Source organism: Podarcis filfolensis, assembly GCF_964270895.1.
Source record: "Podarcis filfolensis genome assembly, chromosome: 5".
In the NCBI taxonomy this organism is placed as follows: Eukaryota; Metazoa; Chordata; class Lepidosauria; order Squamata; family Lacertidae; genus Podarcis; species Podarcis filfolensis.
Window position 1 is genome coordinate 34,343,397 of NC_139608.1, and position 25,147 is coordinate 34,368,543.

The 25,147-nt window shown below is 40.7% G+C and overlaps 1 protein-coding gene across 2 annotated transcripts in view; it reads left to right on the forward strand.

Moving 5' to 3' along the window:
- Positions 1–25,147, forward strand: part of LOC310762565 (glypican-5-like) — a 389,042-nt gene that overhangs the window by 145,526 nt on the left and 218,369 nt on the right. Inside the window, exons 4-6 of one of the 2 annotated variants that reach the window (XM_083613806.1) lie at positions 13,832–13,965; positions 17,359–17,418; positions 19,455–19,580. In XM_083613806.1, the coding sequence (XP_083469932.1) occupies positions 13,832–13,965; positions 17,359–17,418; positions 19,455–19,580 (320 nt within the window). The remainder of the gene's footprint in view (positions 1–13,831; positions 13,966–17,358; positions 17,419–19,454; positions 19,581–25,147) is intronic. The other variant, XM_083613807.1, reaches the window with a different exon arrangement.

Below are 25,147 nucleotides of genomic sequence, written 5' to 3' on the forward strand. Positions count from 1 at the left end.
GCCCGAGATGCTTCCCACTTGCCTTGCCACTTTCCCTGGGAAAACCTGCTCTTTACCACTGGATCGTAGCAAATGTAAATGTGTGGAAAGCCCGACTTGACATTTGGTTTGATTCAGTGGTAAAGAGCAGTTTTTCCTGGGGGAAGCAGAGAGACAAATGCAAGTGTGAATGAGCCTTCAGTGTCAAACACATTCAGCGTCAAACACATTCAGTTTAATTCATAGCCTCTAGCTATATATGTGCTTTTTCATACGCAAAAGGAAGCATCCTGGCATGATCTGGATTTGGGACTACAGCGTGTGTGGAGAGTAGAATTTTAATCCATCTTTAAACCTAGCCGATGCTCCACTTATGGCAATTGCAGGCACCAAGGGAAGCTCTTTTTTTACTATCAGTAACTGTGGAGGGAGGAGATTTCCAGGGGTTCTCGACTATAGGCCAACTGTGGGGTCAGGAATTTGAGTCAGCTATTGAGCAATGCAGAAATGTCCATTTCAGGGCAAATATTGAATAAAAAAGGGTAACTACTGTTGTTAAAATAACGCTGGCACAATTATTCAGCTGCCCTGTTGTGCTTTCTTTAAGATTTGGCCTTATAGCAGTTTTCTTTCATTGTTCTCATAAGGAAGCATTTCAGGTAATTTGTGCAATCCCTACAGTCTATCTTCGTGTGCCATAAATTCCTGAAATGGGGTAGTGATATATGGGCTGAAGGAAGATTCTGTACAGGCCCTGAACAAAGGAATGTTTAAATTTGGAGCTGTCATCCAAGAAACTATAAATGTACCACTCAGATGTTTCAGGTTTTTGTTAAAACCGAAAAGGTTGCAGAAAAGAAACTTGTTTTGTTTTCAAAAGGACACATTATGCTGCTGATCTCGCCCCACCCCACCCCCCATTAAAATATTGAGCTGGGGGTGTAAGGAGGCAGCATTTTCTATTCTGATCTGTATTCTTTCTAATCAGTGCTGCTTCTGCTCTGCTGCAGTTTGGTTTCTGCCAAATACCATGACATTTAGCTTTCTGTCCACTATTTAACATAAGTTAAGTCACTTGTGCCACCATTTCCATAACTTACATATTTTACATTCATTTCGGTGTAAAAGAAATGTCAAGATAATGTGGAAAAAAATCAGTAGGTATCAGTTGTTGACTGAAAAGGCAGTGATATGAATGAAGACCAGTCATAGTCATTTGACTGATTTCTGTTCCAGACCACAGCAGTTTCTGCTTCCTTTTCCATTTTTGTTGGGATTCTCTAATTCATCCTAATTATAGGATGTCAGAGCACATTCTAGTCAGTCAGGTTATTTAGATATTTCCAGCACTGGAAATCAATTGTAAGCATCCTCCTCATCTCTAAATCTAATAAAGTCAACTCTCTCCTTCTTCAAAGCTTGCTCACATCTTCCAAGGTTCAAATGGAGCCCACTTCTACATAGCACTATCCCATTCTTGGTCTAAAGAGACAACCTGCATATGTCCAGCTGAATGTGGTTCAGTTCCCTCCTCAGACCTTCTGCTCAATGTGTGAAAGTCTGGAGGTGGAGCCAGAAGACTGAGGGGGTGGGGCCAACTTGCACAGCCCTGTTTCCCTCTGTGCATTCTTTGAATTATAGTGGTACCTCAGGTTAAGAACTTCATTCGTTCTGGAGGTCCGTTCTTAACCTGAAACTGTTCTTAACCTGAGGCACCACTTTAGCTAATGGAGCCTCCCATTGCGGCTGCGCTGCTGCTGCACGATTTCTGTTCTCATCCTGAAGCAAAGTTCTTAACCTGAGGTACTATTTCTGGGTCAGCAGAGTCTGTAACCTGAAGCGTATGTAACCTGAGGTACCGCTGTAATTTCTGAAAAGAGCTTTAGTGGCTCAGAGTTGTCTCTGCTCTTTGAATAGCAACGATTGTTATTGGTGAAAACACTGTCTGTCTATAACCACTGCATAACTCCTAGGCTCCAACACAGCTAAATGGCATTTTAGGGAGCCAACACAGCTAAATGGCATTTTTAAAAATGCACTCCAAACTTATTGGGCAATATAAGTCTTGCTTGGGTTGAATTGGCTCTGACAATGTCATTTTGAGATGTTTGACAATCCAGTTGGCTTTACTGGATGCCACTAACAGCTACTGTAAATGGTCTGGTATTGAATCAAATTCACTGAATGCCAGTCTAGTTAGAATAAGCCAAAACAAAATAGCTCCAAAGCAGCATTTTTTCCCAATGAAAAGGTTTGTCATGCATGTTCTTCCAACAGCTGTTTTTATTTTAGGTTTCATTTCAAATACATTCAACTAAATGCAGCGCTCAGATTCATCATCAAAGGTCACCAGAAATCCACAGATTTCCCCCCAAAAAAGATCATTATCAAGTTCTGAGCAATTGTGTGTTTTATTACTTTCATATTTTACATTTCTGAGTTTTCATTTGCTACCCCAAAGGCAATTCAGACTTAAAAAATAACAAGGCTTGGCATGTTTTACATTTACTCTTCTTTTCAATTATTACAAGGATTCTATATTAAAATATTTCTTAGGGTTTTAAAAAATATTGCTACCATTGCAATATATATGCTGAGGAAAAATATACTTTGCCTACCCAAGAGCCCTTACATTCTGGCCTTAGGCACCCATGACTGCAACCCAAGCATACTTACATGGGCTGGGAGTAAGTTCATGGAAACTCATCAAAACTTATTTTGAGTAAATATGGCCAAGATCAGGGTGTGTGGCTGCCATTTACCAGAGCCATTGGACATTATGCTCCTTTTAAACCCGGTCTGAAAGAATTTGTGGCTTTTCAGATGCTTTCAGCTTCCATCAGGCCCAGCCAGCATGACCAATGGTAATGGATAATGGGAGTTGTAGTCCAACCACATTTGAAAGTCTTTTCACCTGTGTGAAAGTGAATCACTTTCAGTGATTCTTTTTAAAGGGACCATAATACCTCAAGGACCAGCTCTCCCCATGTGAACCAACGTGGACACTGCAATCATCTTCTGAGACCCTCCTTCGTGTGCCCCCTCCGCAAGAGGTTCGAAGGGTGGCAACACGAGAATGGGCCTTCTCTGCAGTGGCTCCCCATCTGTGGAACGCTCTCCCCAGGGAAGTTCGCTTGGCACCTTCATTATACACCTTCAGACACCAAGCAAAAACTTTTTAACCAAGCCTTTGATTGATTTGATTGACATCCTATGCCCTTTTAAAATGTGGAGGGTTTTTTGGGGGGAGGTTATTGGGTTGTTGTTTTTATTTTGATTATCTATTTTGTGGTTTTATATTCTGCTTTTGTTCTGTGAACTGTCTTGAGACCTTTATGTATAGGGCGGTACATAAGTTCAATGAATGAATGAATGAAATAATAAAAAATGATACAGCTGCCATCAAGAAATATTCCCTGGGTGACCTGCAAATGAAACAGTGTTAAAATATACAATACCCAAATATAGTACCCAAATATACAATATACCCAATATACAATAATACCCAAATATACAATACCCAAATATAGTACCCAAAGTACCCAAATATACAATACATAATAATTAAAACAAACAATTAAAACCATCAATAAAAGACAGAATTTTCTTACAACAGAGAAAGCATAAAAAGAAACCAGATTTGAAAAATCAGGGTGAATAAAAAGGTTTTCAGCCAATTGAGGAAGATCTGTTTGGCAGACACCCATTTCACTTTACTTTGCAGAAGCACCTGCAACAGCAGCTCGAAAGAGCATCTTAAGTGTTCAGGGAGCACAATAGGAAACCAGATGATGCTCCTTGTAGCCTGGTCCTAAGCTGTTAATATTTCCCTTCTAGCTTAAAACGAACACTTTATTTTTTATGCAGCAACAGACTTTGAGCCAGTGGAGCTAACGTTCTGGCATAGTATGTAGGATTGCCATATTTCAAAAATTGAAAATCCGGACACAAAAGGGTTTTGGGGGCAAAGTTTCTGAACTAAGTGCAAACCATTTTTAAAGGCAGGCCCATGTGCCACTGGGTCCATATGACACAGTTTTGCTTATCTGCACTTCATTTTTATGTAGGTTTTTTGTGGGTCTGTAGGAAAATGAGAAACATAATAATGGCCTGTGAAGACAAATCAGAGTTGCTTTCTGTTTGATGTGGAATAGCCAAAAGAGATAGTGTAAGATAGTGTAAGTTGACACTTGTACCCAAATGTTCTACAACTGCTCATTGCTGGTATCTCACTTCAGGTCAATGAACTAGCTAAAAGCTTTATTGAAGAGCTTTAGATTCAGAACTACTTTACCCTGTCTCTGTCACTCTCCCTTATTCATTTTTTTAAAGCAGATAACTCTCTTTGTGGCAGTGGTGGAAGGTATACACTGAAAAACATTCCACTGAAAGTTAATATTGTCGGAAAGGATGACCTGAAGCTCTCTGAAAACAAATTTAACTCACAGAATCCTGTGGTTTCTTCAGTCCCCATATTGTGGAATAACTTCTAGATGCTTACACTTTGCTTTAAAGGTTTCATGTTGGAAGGTGGGCAGCGTACAAAGGATTGTAACACAATATTCATACTCTTGCTATCTTTTTTTTTTAAAAAAAAAGAAAAGGCACCTTTCTGCAGCTCAAAGAAAAGGAAATGTCATTTGTTGGAGAGAGCTGCTCCTCTCATGCCAAAATGAAAGTAAAGTTATTTTATGTGATTTCTGTAAACTCCTACATTATATGCAGTCACACAACAGTCTCACCCACCCTGGGCATGAGATGATGACTTGTGATTATCTCATGACAAACAGAAATGGACTGCAGTAGTTGAAAATGTCACAGCCACACTGTCTACTTCCTGAACAAGCCAAGAATTCCATGCCCATTTCTGGAAGGTCTGACATCTTCATAGATCCAACAGGCTACAGATTGTTGTGACACTCTTAAAATGCATCGGCCTGTTATTGTGGGCATGAAATGAATATGCATATCATTTATTTGCAGTAGGAAAGTTTCCAGGAATATTCTTAATACATATGTATCAGAGGCACTAGATAACAGGACAGGACAAACCTACAACCTATCAACTTAGGTAGGTTGTAATGCTGGGGGTTTTAAGACTGTTTGTGATGGGCATATAAAATATGGGTAGTTAAATATCTATTCATCTCTAGAACTTTCACATGAGTTGTGATTTTGTTCAGTTTCAAGTAATCAAGAATTCCTTGAGTCTTGGAAAGAAAATTCCATGGAATCCTTTTGAGGGATGTTCTGACATTATCCAAATCACATTTTCCTCCCTCAAGTTTGGAGTTCTGAATTACCTGGCCTTATTTCTAAAGTGGAGTCAAATGCATTAGAAATCTTGATTATTTCCTTTAAAACAATAAAAATCCAATTTTTGTTCATGTTCCTTTTGTTGCTGCTTTCATTTTCAGCCATATATATGTTTGCATAACAATACTTTTTGTGAAGCATTTTATTGATTCACATGCGCAGTTGTGTGTATAGATAAGAAAACCACAGAAAACAAATCTTGTCGTTTGTACATATGGTTGCATCAATATTTTATTTTAGATTTTGGTATTGTTTTACCAACCTGTAGTAGTGCAGGGATGTGTCAGTAGAACACCTCACACAAAGAAGCTTGATAGAATACTAAGCACAATGATATCAAACACTTAAAACACATGTGCTCTAATAATTTGGATAGGAAACGGATTCAAATAATGTCAAGCAACTGGAAGCTGTGCTGAGGAGTTCTAGTTTCAGAAATTCGTTTGAAACTAGAAATCCTAGCTGTTCTTCCCATGTCCATAGAATCACATGAGGGAAACCAGAGAAACACTACCCATCTCTGCCACTTCTGTTGTTTCCCTGTTGCTTGGTCCTGCTGCCTTTGGTCAGGACCTCAGAGTCCAGCAGTAACTTGAACACAGAGGCTGAGGTACTGATTGAGGAGGCACTGGGCCTGAGCCAGCAAGAGTCAAGCATATTCGCCTCTAAGAGGCTCATACTCCATGGAGCTGAGACACAAACACAGGCAGCTTGCCCAGCACAAGCTCATTCTAGACTCAAGACCAAAAATGTAGGTCTCCACGCTCAGCAAGTGGTTGGAGCCTGTGACATGTGGTCAGGCTTAGGGACTATAAAACAGCTCAGTTGAGAAGTAGCACTAGTCAGAACAAGTTGTTGTCCGCTTTCTGGGCTCTGTCCAGAGTCCTGAAAGACCCACTACCAAACTCCCTTGTCTCCTGTCATCCTAATCTTGATAAAACCCGGACTGTCTGTTTCTTACCTGTCCTTCCCTTTTTGTTCCAGATTGTTTGCTAGATTTGTGCCCTCCCAACTTCACCTTCCACACATGGGAGGGCAAACGTCTGGAGCAAGAATCCTGTATACTTGTAGAGGCTCTCCACACAACATAGAGCTGATATCACACAGAGCTTTAAACCATGTGGTGCTGCCTCCATGTGTACAACATTCTCCCCACTGCAGAAGGTTGCCTTCCAGTTTATGGAAGGTAGTGGGGGTGGACAGGGCAGAGAGAGCTAGCTAGGATTTCCCTGTTCTCGCTCTCATCCCACCAGGAGAAACATGCCTGTCTAAGGCTGTATGGAAGCTGGAAAGTGAAGCCCACAGATCAGTAAAGGATCGGAATGGAGACAATCTTCTCTTAGTGCTGCTGTTGCGGAATGAGAATATTTAAGATTCATGATCTAATCACTCTTGGTTCTTGTTAAGTTAATTTATATAGTGAACTATATTATAGTAATGTAATTCAGATAACAGCATATTATGCTTGTGCATTTGTGTAAGTGCATCAGCATAGGGATGAATGATTCATTTTAGTGGTATATTGCTTTTTAGTATTAATTCAAGCAAAGAGCCAGTATTTCCAGCTGGTAAAAAATTAAATTATCCTGGAATTTATGCTAGTTGAGACTCTTTGCATACATAGAGTAATCTGTAGAAGCAACTGAAAGTGGGGGTTAGGGAGTCAGGAACAGGTAATACCAGTTTCTAAATATATTATATATTTATTTAGGAAATGTCTACTTCACCCCTCTTTTTTGCCAACCCCAATGTGGGTTACAAACATATGAAATCAAATATGCAAAGCATGTCTCAATAATATGCTAAACACCGAGCAGATAGACACCAGTAATATAACCCAGGTAAAAACTGAATGCTGTGGGATGGTTCCATAAAAATTATTTCAGTCGCAGAAAGCTTTGGAAAATAAATGGGCTTCAAGCTGCTGCCATAAAGATGCCACAGTTGGTACCAGCTAGACTTCCAAGAAGAGAGCATTCTATATTCAGGGTGCCACAACAGAGAAAGCCTGTTCTGCATCAGCACATAATATACCAACTCTGTACACAGAATGTTGTGAAGAGTTTGACTCCTTTCTGAGTTTGGATGCAGCACTAAGCCAAGCCATGGCTTAGCTCGCGGTAGTGTGCCAGCAGCACAAGCATAGTGGCTGAACCCTCACACTTCCTAATTCATGCCACTGAGGCCTCACACTGACTCAGCAGTGGCTCACACAGTGAGGCAGAGGCAGGTGTGAGCACAATTCAAAGTGTTGGTGCTGATCTTTAAAGCCCTAAATGGCCTCGGCCAAGTATACCCAAAGGACCGTCTCCACTCCTATTGTTCAATGTGGACACTGTGATCCAGAGCCAAGGGCCTTCTGGTGGTTCCCTTACTGCGAGAAGCCAAGTTACAGGGAACCAGGCATGTTGCCTTCTTGGTAGTGGTGCCCACCCTGTGGAATGCCCTCCCATCAGATGTCAAAGAAATAAACAACTACCTGACCTTTAGAAAACATCTGAAGGCAGCCCTGTTTAGGGAAGTTTTTAATGACCGATGTTTTAATGTATTTTTAATCTTTTGTTGGAAGCTGCCCAGAGTGGCTGGGGAAACGCAGCCAGTTTTTTGGGGGGGGGGTATAAATAATAAATTATTATGATATTATTATTATGCCAATAACCAGCAGCAGCAACATTGCTGTCACAAATGGGGAAGGCAACAGCAGGTTCAGAGCTGGGCAGACACTCCAGGGGCATCTTTGCATAGCCATATTTAATTGTCTGTGTGATGACTCGCTTGTTCCTAGTGGGGAAAGTACCTTTTTTATTTTAAAAAAATTGTCATGCCAAATCATTACTTGACTATTGCTTGAAGTATTTAAAAAGTGGAGAATACTTTCACAAGTCATTGGAGGCTGAAATCTAGCATAAGATAATTTAATTATTGAAAAAAATGGAGATTTTCATCTGCAACAGTAGAAATGCTACCTAAAATATTCCTATTAGTACTAACCAGCCTTCCAGTAGAGAGTGACAGGGGGCAGAGTTGAAAGGTGTGGACAGCAGAAGGTTTCAAAGGGTATATGTATTTCAGAAATAGTAAGAAATCTATAGTTTAAGAATATAAGCTGCATTGACTGGGAAATTCAATCAAAATGAAGTAGTTTTCAATTCACATGGGAACTGAATGGTGTTTAAAAGCTTTATGTGATGACTTGTGATGGTTTTGTTTGCATGCATATTTAGAGAGTGGGGAGGGAGGGATGACATTTTATGGCATGATGACAGGAAGGGACAGATTGCCTGCATTCATAGTCCACTAATTCTTCAGAAGAAAAGAGAAGGTGTCATCTTTCTTGTTTCCTAAATGCTGACCTTTGGGTCAAATCAATAAGTTATTGCAGTTAACATAGACAGGCACACTGCTACTAAATACCATATATGTCATCAACTGAGTACCTAATGTGTACATAAATGCAGTTAAAACGTCTCAGATTTTTCTAAATTGGGCTGTAGTTTACTCAAGCGGTAAGTCAGTGTCTTGTGAAGATAAGGACTTAATCCTAAGGGATATTTTCATCTTCACCCATGCCACAGATAATAAAATATTGTTATAAAATAATAAAACACAATAAAAAATAGGTGCATATGAATAAAAATGCATTTGAATTAGAGTTAAGGTAAAAATAATATTATCATTGTCACCTCTCTGTCTGCTTCTGAAGCAGCCTCATGACAATGGGTGTGAGTCATAGGCAAATTACACGCTTAGATATTTAGGTTTTCAAATGGGCAAATTGGGAATAAGCCATTTGCTGGACATGTTGAGGACTGATAAGTATAGCTAGCATGTGATTTCTTGGCTGGCCAATTAAGCTTTCCTGTTGTTTGAATGAGGTACCTGCCAGTTTAGGCAAGCTATCAAGTAACAGAGAGATACTGAGTTAGTTCAGGCATAACTATTTGGTCTAATGCAAGCATTGTGCTTCCACAACCCCTCCCTCCTCTTGTATGCCATAACAGACAACTTCTAGGATTTGCGAAGCCATTGCTTTCCATAGCAAATGAACGGGGAAGCTGTGGTTTAATCTTGGTTTACAAACCAGGATACGAAAACCAATTCTGAGCCTGGTTTCGTATTCTGGCTCAAAGTCATGAGAGAGAAACTCAGCTCAACTGACCTTGTAAATTGGTCTATGTCTGCTGGGGGAAGTGATGAGGCAGTGAGTAAGGCAAAAAAATCTTGTTATGTGGGGTGGAGTAGTGCACAACCAGACAGAGTCATAATACCAACATAGGCTAATATTTTATTTACCTCTCATCCAACTTCACAGCTTCAAAATACCATGTTGCAAAATTAAATGATTCACAGATGAATGTGCCAAGTAAAATATGAGGGATGTATTAATTTCAGTATTTTTGCCCCAGCCTTCCGTTAAAATCTTCAAGCAGCAAACATACATTTGTACATTTTTATAATAAGGAAACAAAAATAATCACAGTCACATTAAAACATCATTTAAAAAAGTTAAATCAGACTGTAGGGATCAAAATCCCATTTGGAAAACAATACCCACAAATGCCTGCCAAAAAAATAAAAATGTTTTGGCTGACTTCTCCCTGTATAGGGAAAAGCTATAGATTTTTAAAACCTTTTTAAATTAAAGAGCTTTGGTTGTGCATGCTTTCTATTAGCCATGTTTAGATTAATTACTATTTTACTCAGTATTGTGAAGACTGTTCTCATGTTTCTTTATATGTGTTTTACAAGAGGACATGACTTAGAAAGAAAGAAAAAAGCTTCAGCCATACTTTGATAATATTTTTTTTTATTCCAGCTAAGAGAACATGAGCTCCCAGCACATCTCTGGCCTAATATAATTAATTTCCAAAATGGAAATTGAATTAAAATGGAAATCTTTTAAATTGATTTCTTCTTATGCTATCTTTCTAAAGAGTTACCTAATATTTTTGAGAGCTTTTAAAAGGATTTATTGGATTGATTCCCAATAGATTCCCCTTTTATTTACTGGACTATGGTAATTATACCCTTAGGCACAAACCTTTTCTGATTGTCAATATCCAAAGCCAAACGTCACCGCTAACAAGGTAGGAGTTGACAGTCAAGAATGATTAGTACTTGATCTTAAGGGTATCTTTGCGCAGATAGCCATTATCCTTTTAAGCGTCTTCAGGTCACACGAAGCAATGAGTCAGTTCAAAAGATCATATTGCCACATTGCTGGGATTTATTTATTTTTTAATACACCACGCCTGGAATTACATTGAATATTTGCAAAATGTCTGCAATAATTTAAAATACCTTTTCAACTCTCTGCAAGCTAGATTCGCCCCTGAAAAATGTCTCCCTTTCAGAAATCGGAGATGTCTCTGAGCAGAGAGTAAAGGATCTGATAAGAGATTTCCAGGTTTAGAAGGAGATGATTTCCCCCCCTCTGTATTTGATTATAGACATATTAAATATGATCTGAATCTGTTGGGTCTCTCAAGCTGTGAGAATTCAAAGGATAAATGAGGGGATCTTTTTTCTCCTTTTTGGTGTGAAGCTGTTGAAATGGTGATTATTTGTATTAATTGCACAATGCTTCATGTATGTAAACCTCTTGAATTAAGAAAGACAGGTGTACCACTGAGACTGATAGGCTACACTTACCAGTTATCAACCAGTTATTGGTATGGAAAACAAAATAGCCAAGGAAAATATATGGTGCTGTGAAACAATATTCCATGATAGGAATTAATGCTGCATTCACCTTTAGACTTCACCATTAGTTATTACTTTTATTATTCATACATTGCACTCACGTTATTTATTTGAAATATTTCCATACCATTATTCATTTAAATTGGGGGAGGGACGTCTTTAATCATGGTTTTAAACCCTAAAGAAATACATGGTTGGTGACATTCCCCCGCCCACTGCTGATCACATGTTTAATTAGTGTTTAAAACGTTGATTAAACATGCAGTCTGGAGGGGGGGGTAATGAACTCATTACCAAACTTAAAACCATGGAGAGACCTGGTCTGAACAAAGACATTGGATTCTTATCTCATTATACATGACAAAGCCATTTTTCACCTTCTCACCCCTTGCTTTTTCCTGTAAGACCTATTGCAGTCGTTAAGAGTCGTCAACAGGCTCATCACAGCTATCTGCCAATCACCCATTCCCACCACCCTTCTGAGTAATACCCCTCCCCACCTTCTCACTATATAGAAGGATCTGGCAACTTCTGTTTCAGTGTATCTGAAGAAGTGTGCATGCACACGAAAGCTCATACCAAGAACTAAATTAGTTGGTCTTTAAGGTGCTACTGGAAGGAAAAAAATTTTTTTGTTTTGACTATGGCAGACCAACACGGCTACCTATCTGTAACTGACACTGCAAAATGTACAGCTGCAAGCTTTAATTAATAGGTCAGCCAGCTAAAACTCTCATTCTGTTTGTTTCAGCTAATGTTTCTGCAACTCTTAATTATATGTTATTTGGAAGATAAGGCAGAGGAATAGGGAACCTATGGCCTTCCAGATCAGGCCTGGCCAGTTGCCAGGGATGGTGAGAGTTGTCCATCACCATAATCTCTAAGAAATTATTAAGTATTTCTTTTTGGACAGTGGGATCTTTCTGCTTCATACCTCCTTATAACATTACCATTATTATTGTGAAAGTTATACGAAGAAGAAAACAGCACACTGAAGTGTTTATAATAAATAATTTATGGACTAGTCATGTGCGTTTCAAGGAATCACATGCAATTCAACTAAACAAGGAGAAGTAAACAAATTAGTATGTAGCAATAGGGCTTGGCTAAGCTTTAATTGTAATCATTTGTGTTACTGATCATTTCCATTCAGTTCATGTTGTGCAATGTATTCATTGGGGTTGTCATTGGCCTTTAGTTTTAGAATTGCTGCATTGTTTATTGCTTTATTTTTTTGTTTTGTTTTTAATTTTAACTGAATTGCAGGTGCCTTCCATCCTTTCAGCTAGATATAATCATTGCAGGCACTGAATACTTTGGTTTTGTTTTGCCTCCCACACAATTTTCCATTTCTCTCCAAGCAGTTTTTTCAGTACTTCTTCAAACCTTGGGTGTCCCCTGAAATTCCTGATTTTTGATACATGATATACAGTGGTACCTGGGGTTACATACACTTCAGGTAAAATACGCTTCAGGTTACAGACTCCATTAACCCAGAAATAGTACCTAGGGTTAAGAACTTTGCTTCAGGATGAGAACAGAAATCATGCTCCAGCAGCGTGGCAGCAGCAGGAGGCCCCATTAGCTAAAGTGGTGCTTCAGGTTAAGAACAGTTTCAGGTTAAGAACGGACCTCCAGAACAAATTAAGTACTTAAACCGAGGTACCACTGTATATGATGGTGTTTATCCATTTGCATTCTTAGCACAACTTGCAGGACTTCCGAGCACAATTCACAGTGTTGGTGCTGACCTTTAAAGCCCTAAACGGCCTCGGCCCAGTATACCTGAAGGAGTTTCTTCACCCCCATCATTCTGCCTGGACACTGAGGTCCAGCTGCGAGGGCCTTCTGGTGGTTCCCTCATTGCGAGAAGTGAGGTTACAGGGAACCAGGCAGAGGGCCTTCTTGGTAGTGGTGCCTGCCCTCCCATCAGATGTCAAGGAAATAAGCAACTATCTGACTTTTAGAAGACATTTGAAGGCAGCCCTGTTTAGGGAAGTTTTTAATATTTGTTGAATTATTGTATTTTAATGTTTTGGTGGAAGCTGCCCAGAGTAGCTGGGGAAACCCAGCCAGATGGGTGGGGTATAAATAAATAAATAAATTAACAACAACAACAACAATAATAGTTGTTGTTATTATTATTATTATTATTACATAGTTTGTTATAATACTGCTCTACTTCAACTTTCTATTTTGATACTAAATTTTAATAGCTTATTAAGTTTCAGAAGTATTCTGGAAATATAAGCATGCTCCTTTACAGTGAATTGGAATGATTTCGTCACTGCTGTACTATCTGTATTCAACCCTTTAGGGCAGGCATAGGCAAACTCGGCCCTCCAGATGTTTTGGGACTACAACTCCCATCATCCCTAGCTAACAGGACCAGTGGTCTGGGATGATGGGAATTGTAGTCTCAAAACATCTGGAGGGCCGAGTTTGCCTATGCCTGCTTTAGGGTCATTTCACACCATGGCTACATGCAGGAGCTGGTCCTACAACTCACACAAACCCCTCTCTGATACATGTGTTGCGCAATCTGATGGAAATGCATTCATTGCCTCTTGCAATTCCTACATTGCACATGCCCCATGCAAGTGCTTGTTTTTTTGTTGCAGACAAACCACTGGTGGATGTGTGTCCTCATATGGACGACACATAGAGATAATGCATATAAATACACAATTGAACAGATGCATGGCTAGCCTGATACTCCATCTCCATCCCATGGTCCTTCTCATGTAGATTCTCCACCGTTGGAGCTTTGATGCTAAGCATGCCTGCTAGTTCTTACCATGTAATCATTTTCTCTCCCTCCTTTTTATTACAGGTAGATAAAGTGTGTGGACAGCCTGAAGAAAAAGAAGTGAGACCTTTACCAGACAACATAGTTGAAGCAAAGGAAGTAACTGAGACACAGGCTCTGACAATGACACACTCAAATACTCTAAGCAGTAAAAGGAGGTAACCCTGATGCAACAATTTTTCCTCATAAATTTGAAACTGGAGTTTCCCCAAAATGCACCATTTTTAAAAAATAAAAAAAGAAACAATCCAATACTTCTGAAGCCAGAATTGTGCTTTCCAATACTCACTTCCATTATGTATTCACTAAGCATGTTTATATAAAACTGGTCCTATTTAGAAATCTAGATTAAATGCTTCAAGTTACACATGGGGAACTTGTAGTTCAAAACATATGGAGGGCTACAACTCCCATCATCCCTAACCATGGACCATACTGACTGCGACTGATGGAAATTGGAGGCCAACAACTTCTGGAGAGCTATAGGCTCCACACTCCTGGTATTAGTAAATATTATGTACCGGTACTTTGCAAGTGGGTGGCGCTGTGGTCTAAACCACAGATCCTAGGGCTTGCCGATCAGAAGGTCGGCAGTTCAAATCCCCACAATGGGGTGAGCTCCCATTGCTCTGCCTAGCTCCTGCCAACCTAGCAGTTCAAAAGCATGCCAAAGTGCAAGTAGATAAATAGGTACAGCTCTGGCGGGAAGGTAAACGGTATTTCCGTGCACTGCTCTGGTTCACCAGAGGCGACTTAGTCATGCTGGCCACATGACCCGGAAGCTGTCTGCGGACAAACACCAGCTCCCTCAGCCATTAAAGGGAGATGAGCGCTGCAACCCCAGAGTTGTCCATGACTGGACTTAACAGTCAGGGGTCCCTTTACCTTTACCTTGAGTACTTGCTTACTGTTACAACCTAACTGAAGAGAAAGAGCAGGTTGTGCTTTGCCCTGCAGCAGTATATGGCCAAATTTTAACATCATAGCTGGTGAGTAAGAAGCATTTACCCATATGGCATTGTTGGGATGGATCCAACGATTCCTAGAGCTGAGTTCTGCTCTTTTGTTCACTAATGGAAAGAGTTGATTAATTGAGACATAAGGCAGATTCTCTGGTCCCCTATTATGTTTTTTTTGTTATTCCATAACAGGTTAATTTAACCCATAAGAGAATCCAGAAGTAGTCATATGAATTTTCTGAGCAGAGCAATATAATCTGCACCAAAACGCCTTATTTGTCTCTAGCGTTCAAGCAGATAAAAGAATACCTGAATACACAATAAATTGTTCTTCAGCTGTTTGGAGGAAATAATATATCCATTACCAGTATACCAGTTAAAGCCCATGTGAGCAGGCTTACTTCATTCTAACTCTGAATCAGACCCATCTGAGTTAATAATGTGCAGAAATTCAGGTGTTAATTTGTAGCTTATTAGACCAATACACTCCAACCAACTTCAGATGCCTTAACAAGCAACATGATGTCCATTATTGCAAAGTTCCTGTAAGCAGTTCCCTTTTGATGCAACGAACTCTTGTGAATTCTCATTTGCAAATTCAAGATCTAGAGTAACATAAAATAGTTGAGCAGCTACAAATTCCAGTTGGGGCTGAAATCAGCCGACACTGTAGGCAGTCCTAATGACTAACTGGTGACCAGCATACAACTATAGAATAAAATTTTAGAACAGCCTTCTTTTTCTACCAAGATTGTGATGTAATCTATTCCAGATTGGTAAGCATTTCTTCCTTCCACCCCATTCCCCCCCCACTCTGTTTCCTGTAGCTGATGTTTGTTCAAAGTAATGGTGTTCTGTTTTATCGCCATCTAAATTTATTTTCCTCTTCCCATATCTTTGGAACTTTGTGAAACTTGTTTCTCTGTGGATGACGCTGGCATGACTAAAGCTTGCACAAAAACTGCATGGTATTTCAGTTCTTCTTATCTCTGCATGTACATGCGATGCTATGCCTATTCAGCAGATGTTAGTGGTATTCTTTTGTTTTTCTTTACCAAACACAACTCAGAAATGAACGGACCCTGGAAATACAATTTTCTTTTAACTTGGAAGTCTCAAAATGAGCAGTACTGAAACATTTTAGGATCGCAGGAGCAGTCACTCATACAAGGAGCCTACATATAGATGGTATTGGCTATCCTATCTGGGATCCACATTAATAAATTCTGCTACTAAACACAGTCTGTAAATGCACTCTTTTTAAAAGCAGAGTGGTTGGCACTTTAATTGGAGAAGGAAACAGCTGAGGTAATATGATGTCAAGATTTTGCTGTATTTCTACTACCTGTGGTGCTCTATTTTAAACTTAAACAATATAAGGACATACACTAGACCATTACAAACACCCACATTTCATAAGATTTCCCATAGGACCTTCTGAGTTAAAATATGTCAGTGATCTAAAGTTTCAGGAAGGTTCTTGTAACTCAAATGAAGCCCTTAAGAGCCAGTGTGGTGTAGTGGTTAAGAGCGGTAGACTCGTAATCTGGTGAACTGGGTTCGCGTCTCCGCTCCTCCACATGCAGCTGCTAGGTGACCTTGGGCTAGTCACACTTTTTTGAAGTCTCTCAGCCCCACTCACCTCACAGAGTGTTTGTTGTGAGGGAAGAAGGGAAAGGAGAATGCTAGCCGCTTTGAGACTCCTTAAAGGGAGTGAAAGGCGGGATATCAAATCCAAACTCCTTTATAGGGATTTCATAGGAATATAAGGAATATATACAAACATTGGTCCATCTGCCTCAGTATTGTTTACAGAGATGGGTAGGGGTTCTCCAAGGTTTCAGACAGAGATATTTTCTCCAAAAATTCACCTGGATACTCCTGGGAATGAACCTGGGACCTTTTGCATACAAAGCAGGTTCTCTTCCACTGAGCTACATCACTTCGCAAAGGATATAAACTAAAACAAGCAGATATGGATTTATTTACTCACTTAACCCTACCCTTCCAATATCCCTGAAGGGGCAATGATCTTTTCTTTGTTTCTTTTCCCTGTGGAAATAAGTGTTTTGTTCCCCTGAGAAGGAATGCTTTTCCATCTCAAGCACTTTCACATGTGCTTCTTCTCATCTACAAATCATTTGTCCTGCTCTGTTCTCACATGTATGCAATAACTTTTCTTAATGTGACATTTGGAGATAAATTCAGGAGATTTATTTTCAGCATTTTGAACCTTCATTTTGTAATGGTATCCATTAAAAAAAAAAAGGATAAATTTCTTTTAACATGTTTTAGAGTAAAGTTCAAATCCTCAAGCACAGAGCACAATCTACCCAGAACTAAACTGTGGGTGGACTGTGCCTTTATTATTATATTTTAATATATAGGTTGAAGCATATTTTATTTGCTGGAGCATATTTTTTTATTTGCATTTGTGCTTCTCTGGTTTAATCCTGTGCATGTTCTTGATTATCTTTTCTTTCAAATAATTTATTACTTTTTGTTTCTCATTTCTTTTTCTTTCTTTGCCTGAATTCCTGCTTCCCCACTCCTCCTCCCCGCCTTCTGACTATTCTCCCTGGCCCACTCCAGTTCTCTGCCTCTGAAAGCTTCAAAGAATGACAAATCCAGAAGTTTGAAAAAAATGGCCCGGTAAGAATGAAAAGAAGCTGACATGTTTTTGTCTCTTCATTTTAAATGAGCTGTCCAAACCTCAAGGCTCTTGCTTTCGTTTGAAGAGTACAAGGTTTTGTTCAGCATTACCATAAAATGCCTCTAATATTAATTTCTTAACTCAAATGCAACCATCTAGAAGGACCGTGTTATTAAGAGGGGGGAAATACTGAAACTTTTGGCTCAGATATCATTTTAAAATAAGGTGTCTACTGTTTAAAGACATACCAGAAAATGTTCTCCTTGCTCTATTTTATTGACAATGGGTAACATAGACAATGAAATTTCAATACTTCTTAGCTTCTGAAGTTTCAATCATATTTTTCAGTCAAGCCTTTTTGTTTCTATACTGAAAATGTATATCTCACTCTCCAAAACAAAGCATGCATTTCAATTTTGTGTTCAGTATTTAAAGGGAGTTTGTACATTCCTATCCTAACATGCAGACTTTTCACTACTAAAATCTCACTTTTGCCTGCCACTCCTAAGCTAGAATTGGCCTTTTATCTGTATCTGGAGAAAATGTAAGAATTGCACTTGTGTGCATGATCCAACTCCTCCTCCTACGTGTCCAGTAGTTCTTGCGCCTGGACCTGTAGGGAGGGAGAGTGGCTCAGGATGAGGTCAGTGGTATGGAAATCCTCTTGCAGCTATGGTGAGATTGAGGCACACAGACACTGGATCATCCTCTGTATGCTAAAATGCGATTGTCTTCATGGTAAGGGCTAGGCGTCTGGAAAATACCTAGAACTTTTGTGTTCTGGAAATAGTCAGTTACATAAGAATATTAAAAAAACTGCTAGACCAGGTGCGATAGGTTTGATAAGCCCTTTGCAATAAATCCACCTGCTCAATCAGAGTTGTATTTACAGTTTTTATTGTACACTATTTACAAGGTACAGAGCATCACTTCAAGCGTCCAAATGGTCCATAGCAGATCCCAGGAGTGGGAACTTCCTGCTCCTCCTCCAGCAAAGCAGCTTGGACAATCCCAAATGTCTACGTTGTTCTCTGTGTTTTAACCCCCTCCTGTCCTGACGGAACGGGTGTTCCCTCTCCCTCTGTGCCTGAGCTGGTAGAGGGGTGTTGCTGTTCTCTAACATCAGGGAGACTTGCCTCCGCCTGAGTGGCCTCCCCTTCCACTCCACCCTCTCTCAATCCTGCCTCTTCTACCGGCTCCGCACTCTCCCCCTCCTCCAACTCCGGAGCCTTCCCTGCTGGCTCCGTGACACCAGGTCAATGGCCCATTTAGTCCAGCATCCTGTTCTCACAGTGGCCAAGAGGACTCTTTCCTCCTGAAGTTTCCAGCAACCGTTATTCAGTTGTTTCTCTCCTTAGTGTTAGAATCAAAACCAGAGTTTCTCAAACTTGGGTCTCCAACCACTTTTGGACTACAATCCCCATCATCCTTGACCACTGGTTCTGCTAGCTAGGGATGATGGGAGATGTAATCCCAAAACAGCTGGAGATCCAAGTTTGGGACACCATAATTTAAATGAAGGAAGTACTAGGATGCCTGGATTTTTAATAGGTGATATCTTATATAAATCTAGACTAGACTCTACTCTTAGAATTTCATTGGATGGCTCTTCAGCAGAAATATTATCCATTCCAAAGGCAAAAACCTTGCTGTAACCACCACCTGGGTCTTTGCTTTGTTCTCCAGGACACACTTGAAAATGGGGAAGGTTTGGTTTGGAACTTGGTGACTGAGGAAATTGACTTGAAGCAGGAACTTTTCAATGAGGAAAGTGGAAGGGAAGGGAAGGCATCACCATCTCCTCTGCTTTGCCACTTCTCTCTTTCACACACATACCAAGATGCTATTCATACAAGAATGACCCTTTGGGATTTCAGTACATGCGTTTGCTCATGTATTGCTAACTCAGTAGAATAGTTAGACAGAGCTGGGCAGAAGTTTAAGAATGAACATCGGATTAAGATTACAATGTTGCCTAGAATGTTAAATGTGCTCCTGGGTGTTGCATTGCAAACGTTATGTTTTTCATTTCTAGGGAATTCATCAACTACATGAAACGATCCAGAACACTCTATGCCTCTTTAACTGAAAGGCTCTGTGATGGTGATCTTGTGATGAAAGACAGTTCGACTTGCTGGAACGGAGAGGATGTTGTAGAAAGGTAACTGTGAGAGGGATGTTCTCTCTCTGAGTGGACACGATGGAGGGGATTTGTTTCTGCATACTGATTGTTTCTTACTAGACTGGGACAAAACCCTTTATATAGGTCAGTTTCTTTCAACCGGTGTGTTGAGGACTGGGCAAAAGCACTTACATACACTTGTCATTCTGAGTCTGTCACCAGGCCTTTCTGGTTTGGGTAGGTGACACTTAATTCCTGCCTAGTTTGTACTGCCTTACAGAGGTGCAATATAACTTCTGATAGTTGATTAAATATGTAGTATTGGGTGCCATGCCATTACCAGTCTTCTTGGATCATAGCACTGGAGCTAGAAAGAACATTTTACCTGCCATGTGGAGGTCACTCTGTAGGTTGATAATTGCTGGTGGAGAGGCTTGATGAGAACAAACATTTGACTGTGGTTCCTTGCCACTCTGATCTTTTTAATCCATTCTACCATTGCTACGTTGCACATTGTTTTGCAATTCTGACAAGGGGGGTAATTGAATGCTGCACTCTTCCAATCTTTCCATCTGCGCAAGTGTTGATGCCCCATCTCCTCCCCATGTGCACTGTTTAGAGAGTTCTCCTGCTAATTTCAAGGATGGGGGGGAGTGGAAGGGGGACAACCCCATTGCACAAGTAGTAGTCCTTGCACAAGAATTCCACAGACAGGCCTTGTTAGGTGAATCCCACTGGAAGAGTTGTTTTCAGTTTCCTCTTGTTCAATAGATAGAAATAGAGCAAAAATGCTAGGAACAGAGTAGATAAGAAGAATCAGCTGATGGTTTTAGTAATTCCCTTCCATATGGTGATGGTAGTGATTTCTGTATAGACTTGAATATTCACAATTGGTTTTACAGCCCTGGTTTCTTGGCTACATTCAGCATATATTTTTTTTAAAAAATGCTGTAACAGAAGTGTTAAACCTTAAGATGAGTGCTCACTCGAAGGACAGATTCTGAAGCTGAGGCTCCAATACTTTGGCCACCTCATGAGAAGAGAAGATTCCCTGGAAAAGACCCTGATATTGGGAAAGATTGGGGGCACAAGGAGAAGGGGACGACAGAGGAGGAGATGGTTGGACAGTGTTCTCAAAGCTACCAGCATGAGTTTGACCAAACTGCGGGAGGCAGTGGAAGACAGGAGTGCCTGGCGTGCTCTGGTCCATGGGGTCATGAAGAGTCGGACACGACTAAATGACTAAACAACAACAAAGTGGTGATAGGTATTGGACCTCTGTAGCTCACAGACGTTTGAAAATCTACATATATATGTTACTAGAAATAAGCAATGACATCTGGCTCAAATCAGTCAACCATAGTTCTGAAGAGGGGTCAGACATGTCCCTTTAATTGTTCATCGGCAGAGTCCATCTAGGAAACAATAAAGTGCAACATGGCCTATCCCTTAACTGTGGCTATTGATGGGCCATTATTTGAAGCCACAATTGACTAGCAAACGAAAAGAGAACCAGATGAATATTGACCATAATTAAAGTTAAAGCAGACCTAACTCTTAACTTTGGTTAAATCTAGAAGCAGAAGGGTAGGGAAATTGAAGCAAAGGAGGATTGGGCACCCTCCCCTATCAGTGGGTCTTGACAGATTCACTGGAAGCAATGCCAGCTTTCCAAGTGATCTACACAGAACTGGGTGGTTGAATGTCAGCAACATTCAACCTGCACTTCCCCAATGTGGAGTCAGTCCTGATTTTATTTTTTTAAAGCAAGAACCCAGGGCAGATGGACCCTGCTGAGTGACAGGGCCTCAACCAGCTGCTCACTCAGATGCTTGGTGCTCTTCTGGAGGAGCAAGCATGATACCCCATTCCTTATCTCTAGTTGAGAGGTCATGCTGTGTCTGTACTGGCACTGGGTAGGACAAAACAACCTGGATCATTACTGTGTCTTGAAAGTTCATGCTGAAACTGTTCTTGGCTTGGTGTGATTCCAAATCTGCACCAACACAATAAAATAAGCCACATAAATGTAGCAAACACTATGCGACCTTCACAACTTTTGCGAAGATCATCTCTGTCCCTGATGGCATCGCAGCGGGGAAAGCTTTTGAGTTTTCGTACTTGGCACTCTCTATGTGTGCTTTCTTGCTGTGTGTTCTGTTTATAGATCCTTAAGGAATTCTTTGCAGGCTTGTTTGCTTCAGATTTGTTTATTGTTCTTTTCACCTTAGCAGGAAGCTGCATCTCACCAAGAGAAAAGTCTCTTTCATGAAAGGTGATTTGGCTGGGGGAGAGTGAGATGGGATGCATTTCGCTGAGGCCTTTTGATTAAAAACAAAGGATTAAAGGTGGCACAATTGATTCTTATCTTTTGTACAGTAAGCTACATTCCAGCCATGCAAAAGTCAGAGGTTTATGCAAAAACATATACCTCCATCCAGGCAAGGGAGAGTCCAAGGACCTGTTCTGTCTGAACAAAAGCTCTCAAGGATGGTGCAGAGCAGGGCTTTTGAGTTGTAGCCTGGGGAGATGGGGTATGGCACGAGGAGAGCCCTACGAGGAGGGGTGTAGTGGGGGGGGCAGGAGCACAGCCCCGGGTGCACAATTTTGAGGGGGTACAAACGCAGGGATCCACGTTCCACCCTGCCTGCTGCCAGGGGTCTCTGGACCCCAGAGTCTGGCCTGTCCATGCTGCCGTGCCCCTGTCCCCCTTGCGGAATGGCCACCCAACCAGCATTGAGGAGATTCAACCACCATGGGCTGCGGTGGCCAGCCAGGCTCCTTCCTGCATTGGTGGGTGGGTGGCCAGGTGGCACAGCATGGCCCCATTTGGCTCTTGTGGTGAGGGCTGGGCAGGCACAGCAGGCTCCATACGCATTTGCCCAGCAGCGTGGGTGGCAAGGGCTAAGCTAGTGCAGTGGGTTCTGTTCGCTGTCCACACCCTGCCCCACCAGGCAAACACCCCGGGCACCAGCAAACAACGCTATGCTGCTGCCCATGAGCTGGATAGTAAGGGTTTGATGACAGAATTGGCCCCCAGGCTTGGGGTTTCCCACCTCTGCTGTAAAGATGCTGACTGGATAACAGGATTGTACTATAAATTACACGATTGTGCTCTAAATTATCCTGGATCAGCCCATTATCTCCTGTGAAACATCTGGAGGGAGTGCTGCTAGCGGATCTGTGAAGAGTTCCTTTAAGGGTTCAAGGTTTTCAAGTACCGCTGCTTTAGTGCTGTCAGCTATCCAAGTAGCACTAAAGTGACACCTAGTGAAAAAGCACTGAAAACAATATAACTCAGCATGTTTCAGGCAAAGCCAAAAATGAAAAAAATGAGGGGGATAGGACTGTATAAAGAGCCAATATAGATTGAATCTGACCCAAGAGGTATCTAGTCCACCATTCTTCCTCCAATAATGTCCAGTCTGGGCCAAGCTATGTGTGACCTTAGCTATGTAGTACTGCATTTGAGTGCAGGGTCTTATTTTCACAAATTAGCAGCACTGAGCTACTGATCTGGATTGGGGCCCTAACCTGAGAACTAGAGGGATTTGGCATCTTTTAGAACCTGTTCTGCACACTGAATGCTTAATCAAAGCTTGCAGCGTGAGGACCCTTTGCTCCCTTAAAAAAACATCAGTTTTCTGCATTCTCTGTGGAGGGTTTGGTAGCATTTGGTAGATGTAATTCTGAATCCAATACAGTGGTACCTCTGGTTAAGAACTTAATTCGTTCTAGAGGTTCGTTCTTAACCTGAAACTGTTCTTAACCTGAAATACCACTTTAGCTAATGGGGCCTCCCACTGCCACCGCACGATTTCTGTTCTCATCATGAAGCAAAGTTCTTAACCCAAGGTACTATTTCTGGGTTAGCGGAGTCTGTAACCTGAAGCATCTGTAACCCGAGGTACCACTGTAGTGAATCAGAAAGTAGATCATCCATGTTAATCCGGTTGGATGAGTTGCTTGTGAACTCAGCCCTGAGATTCCTCAAGCATACACACTGGCAAGGGTCCTGGTTTTAATTTCCCTACCCCTTCTTGCATTTCAAGAAGTTGTCTGCAAGGTGAGTAATATTTATTTATGGCATCCACTAATTGATACTTAGCTCTTTAGGAAAAACAAATGTAGACTTTATAAATAATGCACCACATAAACATGACATTAAATATTACGATAGAATATTTATAAATAATAAAAATATGTCAGTCATTAAATAGGCTGGTTTAAGTTTTGCAGAACAAATTCGTGTATTGAATTAGAATTTTGTATTAAATCAGGAGTGGCAGCTGCTACTGTGAAAGAAGCAGCTGGGAGACTGGTTTTGAAGCCATAATAATAGTAATAATTTAAAAGAAAAATACAGAGTTTATGGGAAGGAACGTTTGGATTTCAACCTTTTCCACTCTAAATGTTTAGATCTTGTTACCTTAAGCAGGAGAGCTTAATGTAGTGTTGTGGCTTAGAGTAGGCTTTGATTTAAATTTTATTTTCACCATAAACTCAACCCGTGTTCAGTGCATGGTTGGGTTCCCTCTTCTGAGTTTTTCTCTGTTGTATATGACCTCCAGATGTGCTAGGAAGAGGCACTTAGGGGGTGGATAGCTTCCCAGGTCCAATCAGTCAGTGCAATACAGACACTGGCAAATATTTTTGAATGAACTTTGATGACAGCACAATAGAGATGCCCAATTGCTTTTGCATGGCCCATACTTTACATGGGAAGGGTACGCGAATGCTTAGGAGCTGAATCATCTTAGAACTACTTTTGAATAACATGAAAACAATAGCTTGGGTTTGTGAGATTTTATATTTTTAAGAGCTGATTAAGTTTGATGTCAAAATCAAAGGGAGGAGCGCAGCTGTAGGAATTATTGTGGTTTCCTTGAGCCTACAGCATACATTACCTCAGAAACCAAGTCACAGTGGATTGTAAGGGGGGGGAAGAGAGAGGAACATGGAATGTATTTTGAATGTTTCTAGTTTGCCACGGTCATCAAAATGTTTTCAAAGTAAACACACTAAAAACCAAGCACAATCTTGCTGGGATGAAGCAATTTTAAAATGCATCCTATAGTCTTCCTCTCTTACAAATAATCATTGGTCATCTGAAAAGCAAAATTTGCACAGCTAGCGAATATCTTCCAAAGAAGGCACACAAATGCAGAGAATTCCCCCCTTTAAAGAAATAAAATATACAACCTAATGGAATACGTTAACATTGGCTGGGACAAAAAGCACCCCAGTGACAAAAAATGGATACATTGATTGGTATATTGTTTTGTCCCAGACTCTTTTGGGGTTTCAAAAAGAAAACTATCTGGGCACTTAAATCTTCATCATGAGTTCTTTTTGTGCAGGAAAATGTTTACTCCATATGTCACATTGGAAGGCAGGATGTAAATCTAATAAATTATTGTGCTGTGAGGTAGTCTGTTTCTTGCACCATGCAAACATTTATGCTTATGAAAAACCCATCTGTACCATCCAAAGAAAATATAAGAAGGGGATGGCTGCTCTAGGGCTGGGTTTTTGTCACATATACAGTGGTACCTCGGGTTACATACGCTTCAGGTTACATACGCTTCAGGTTACAGACTCCGCTA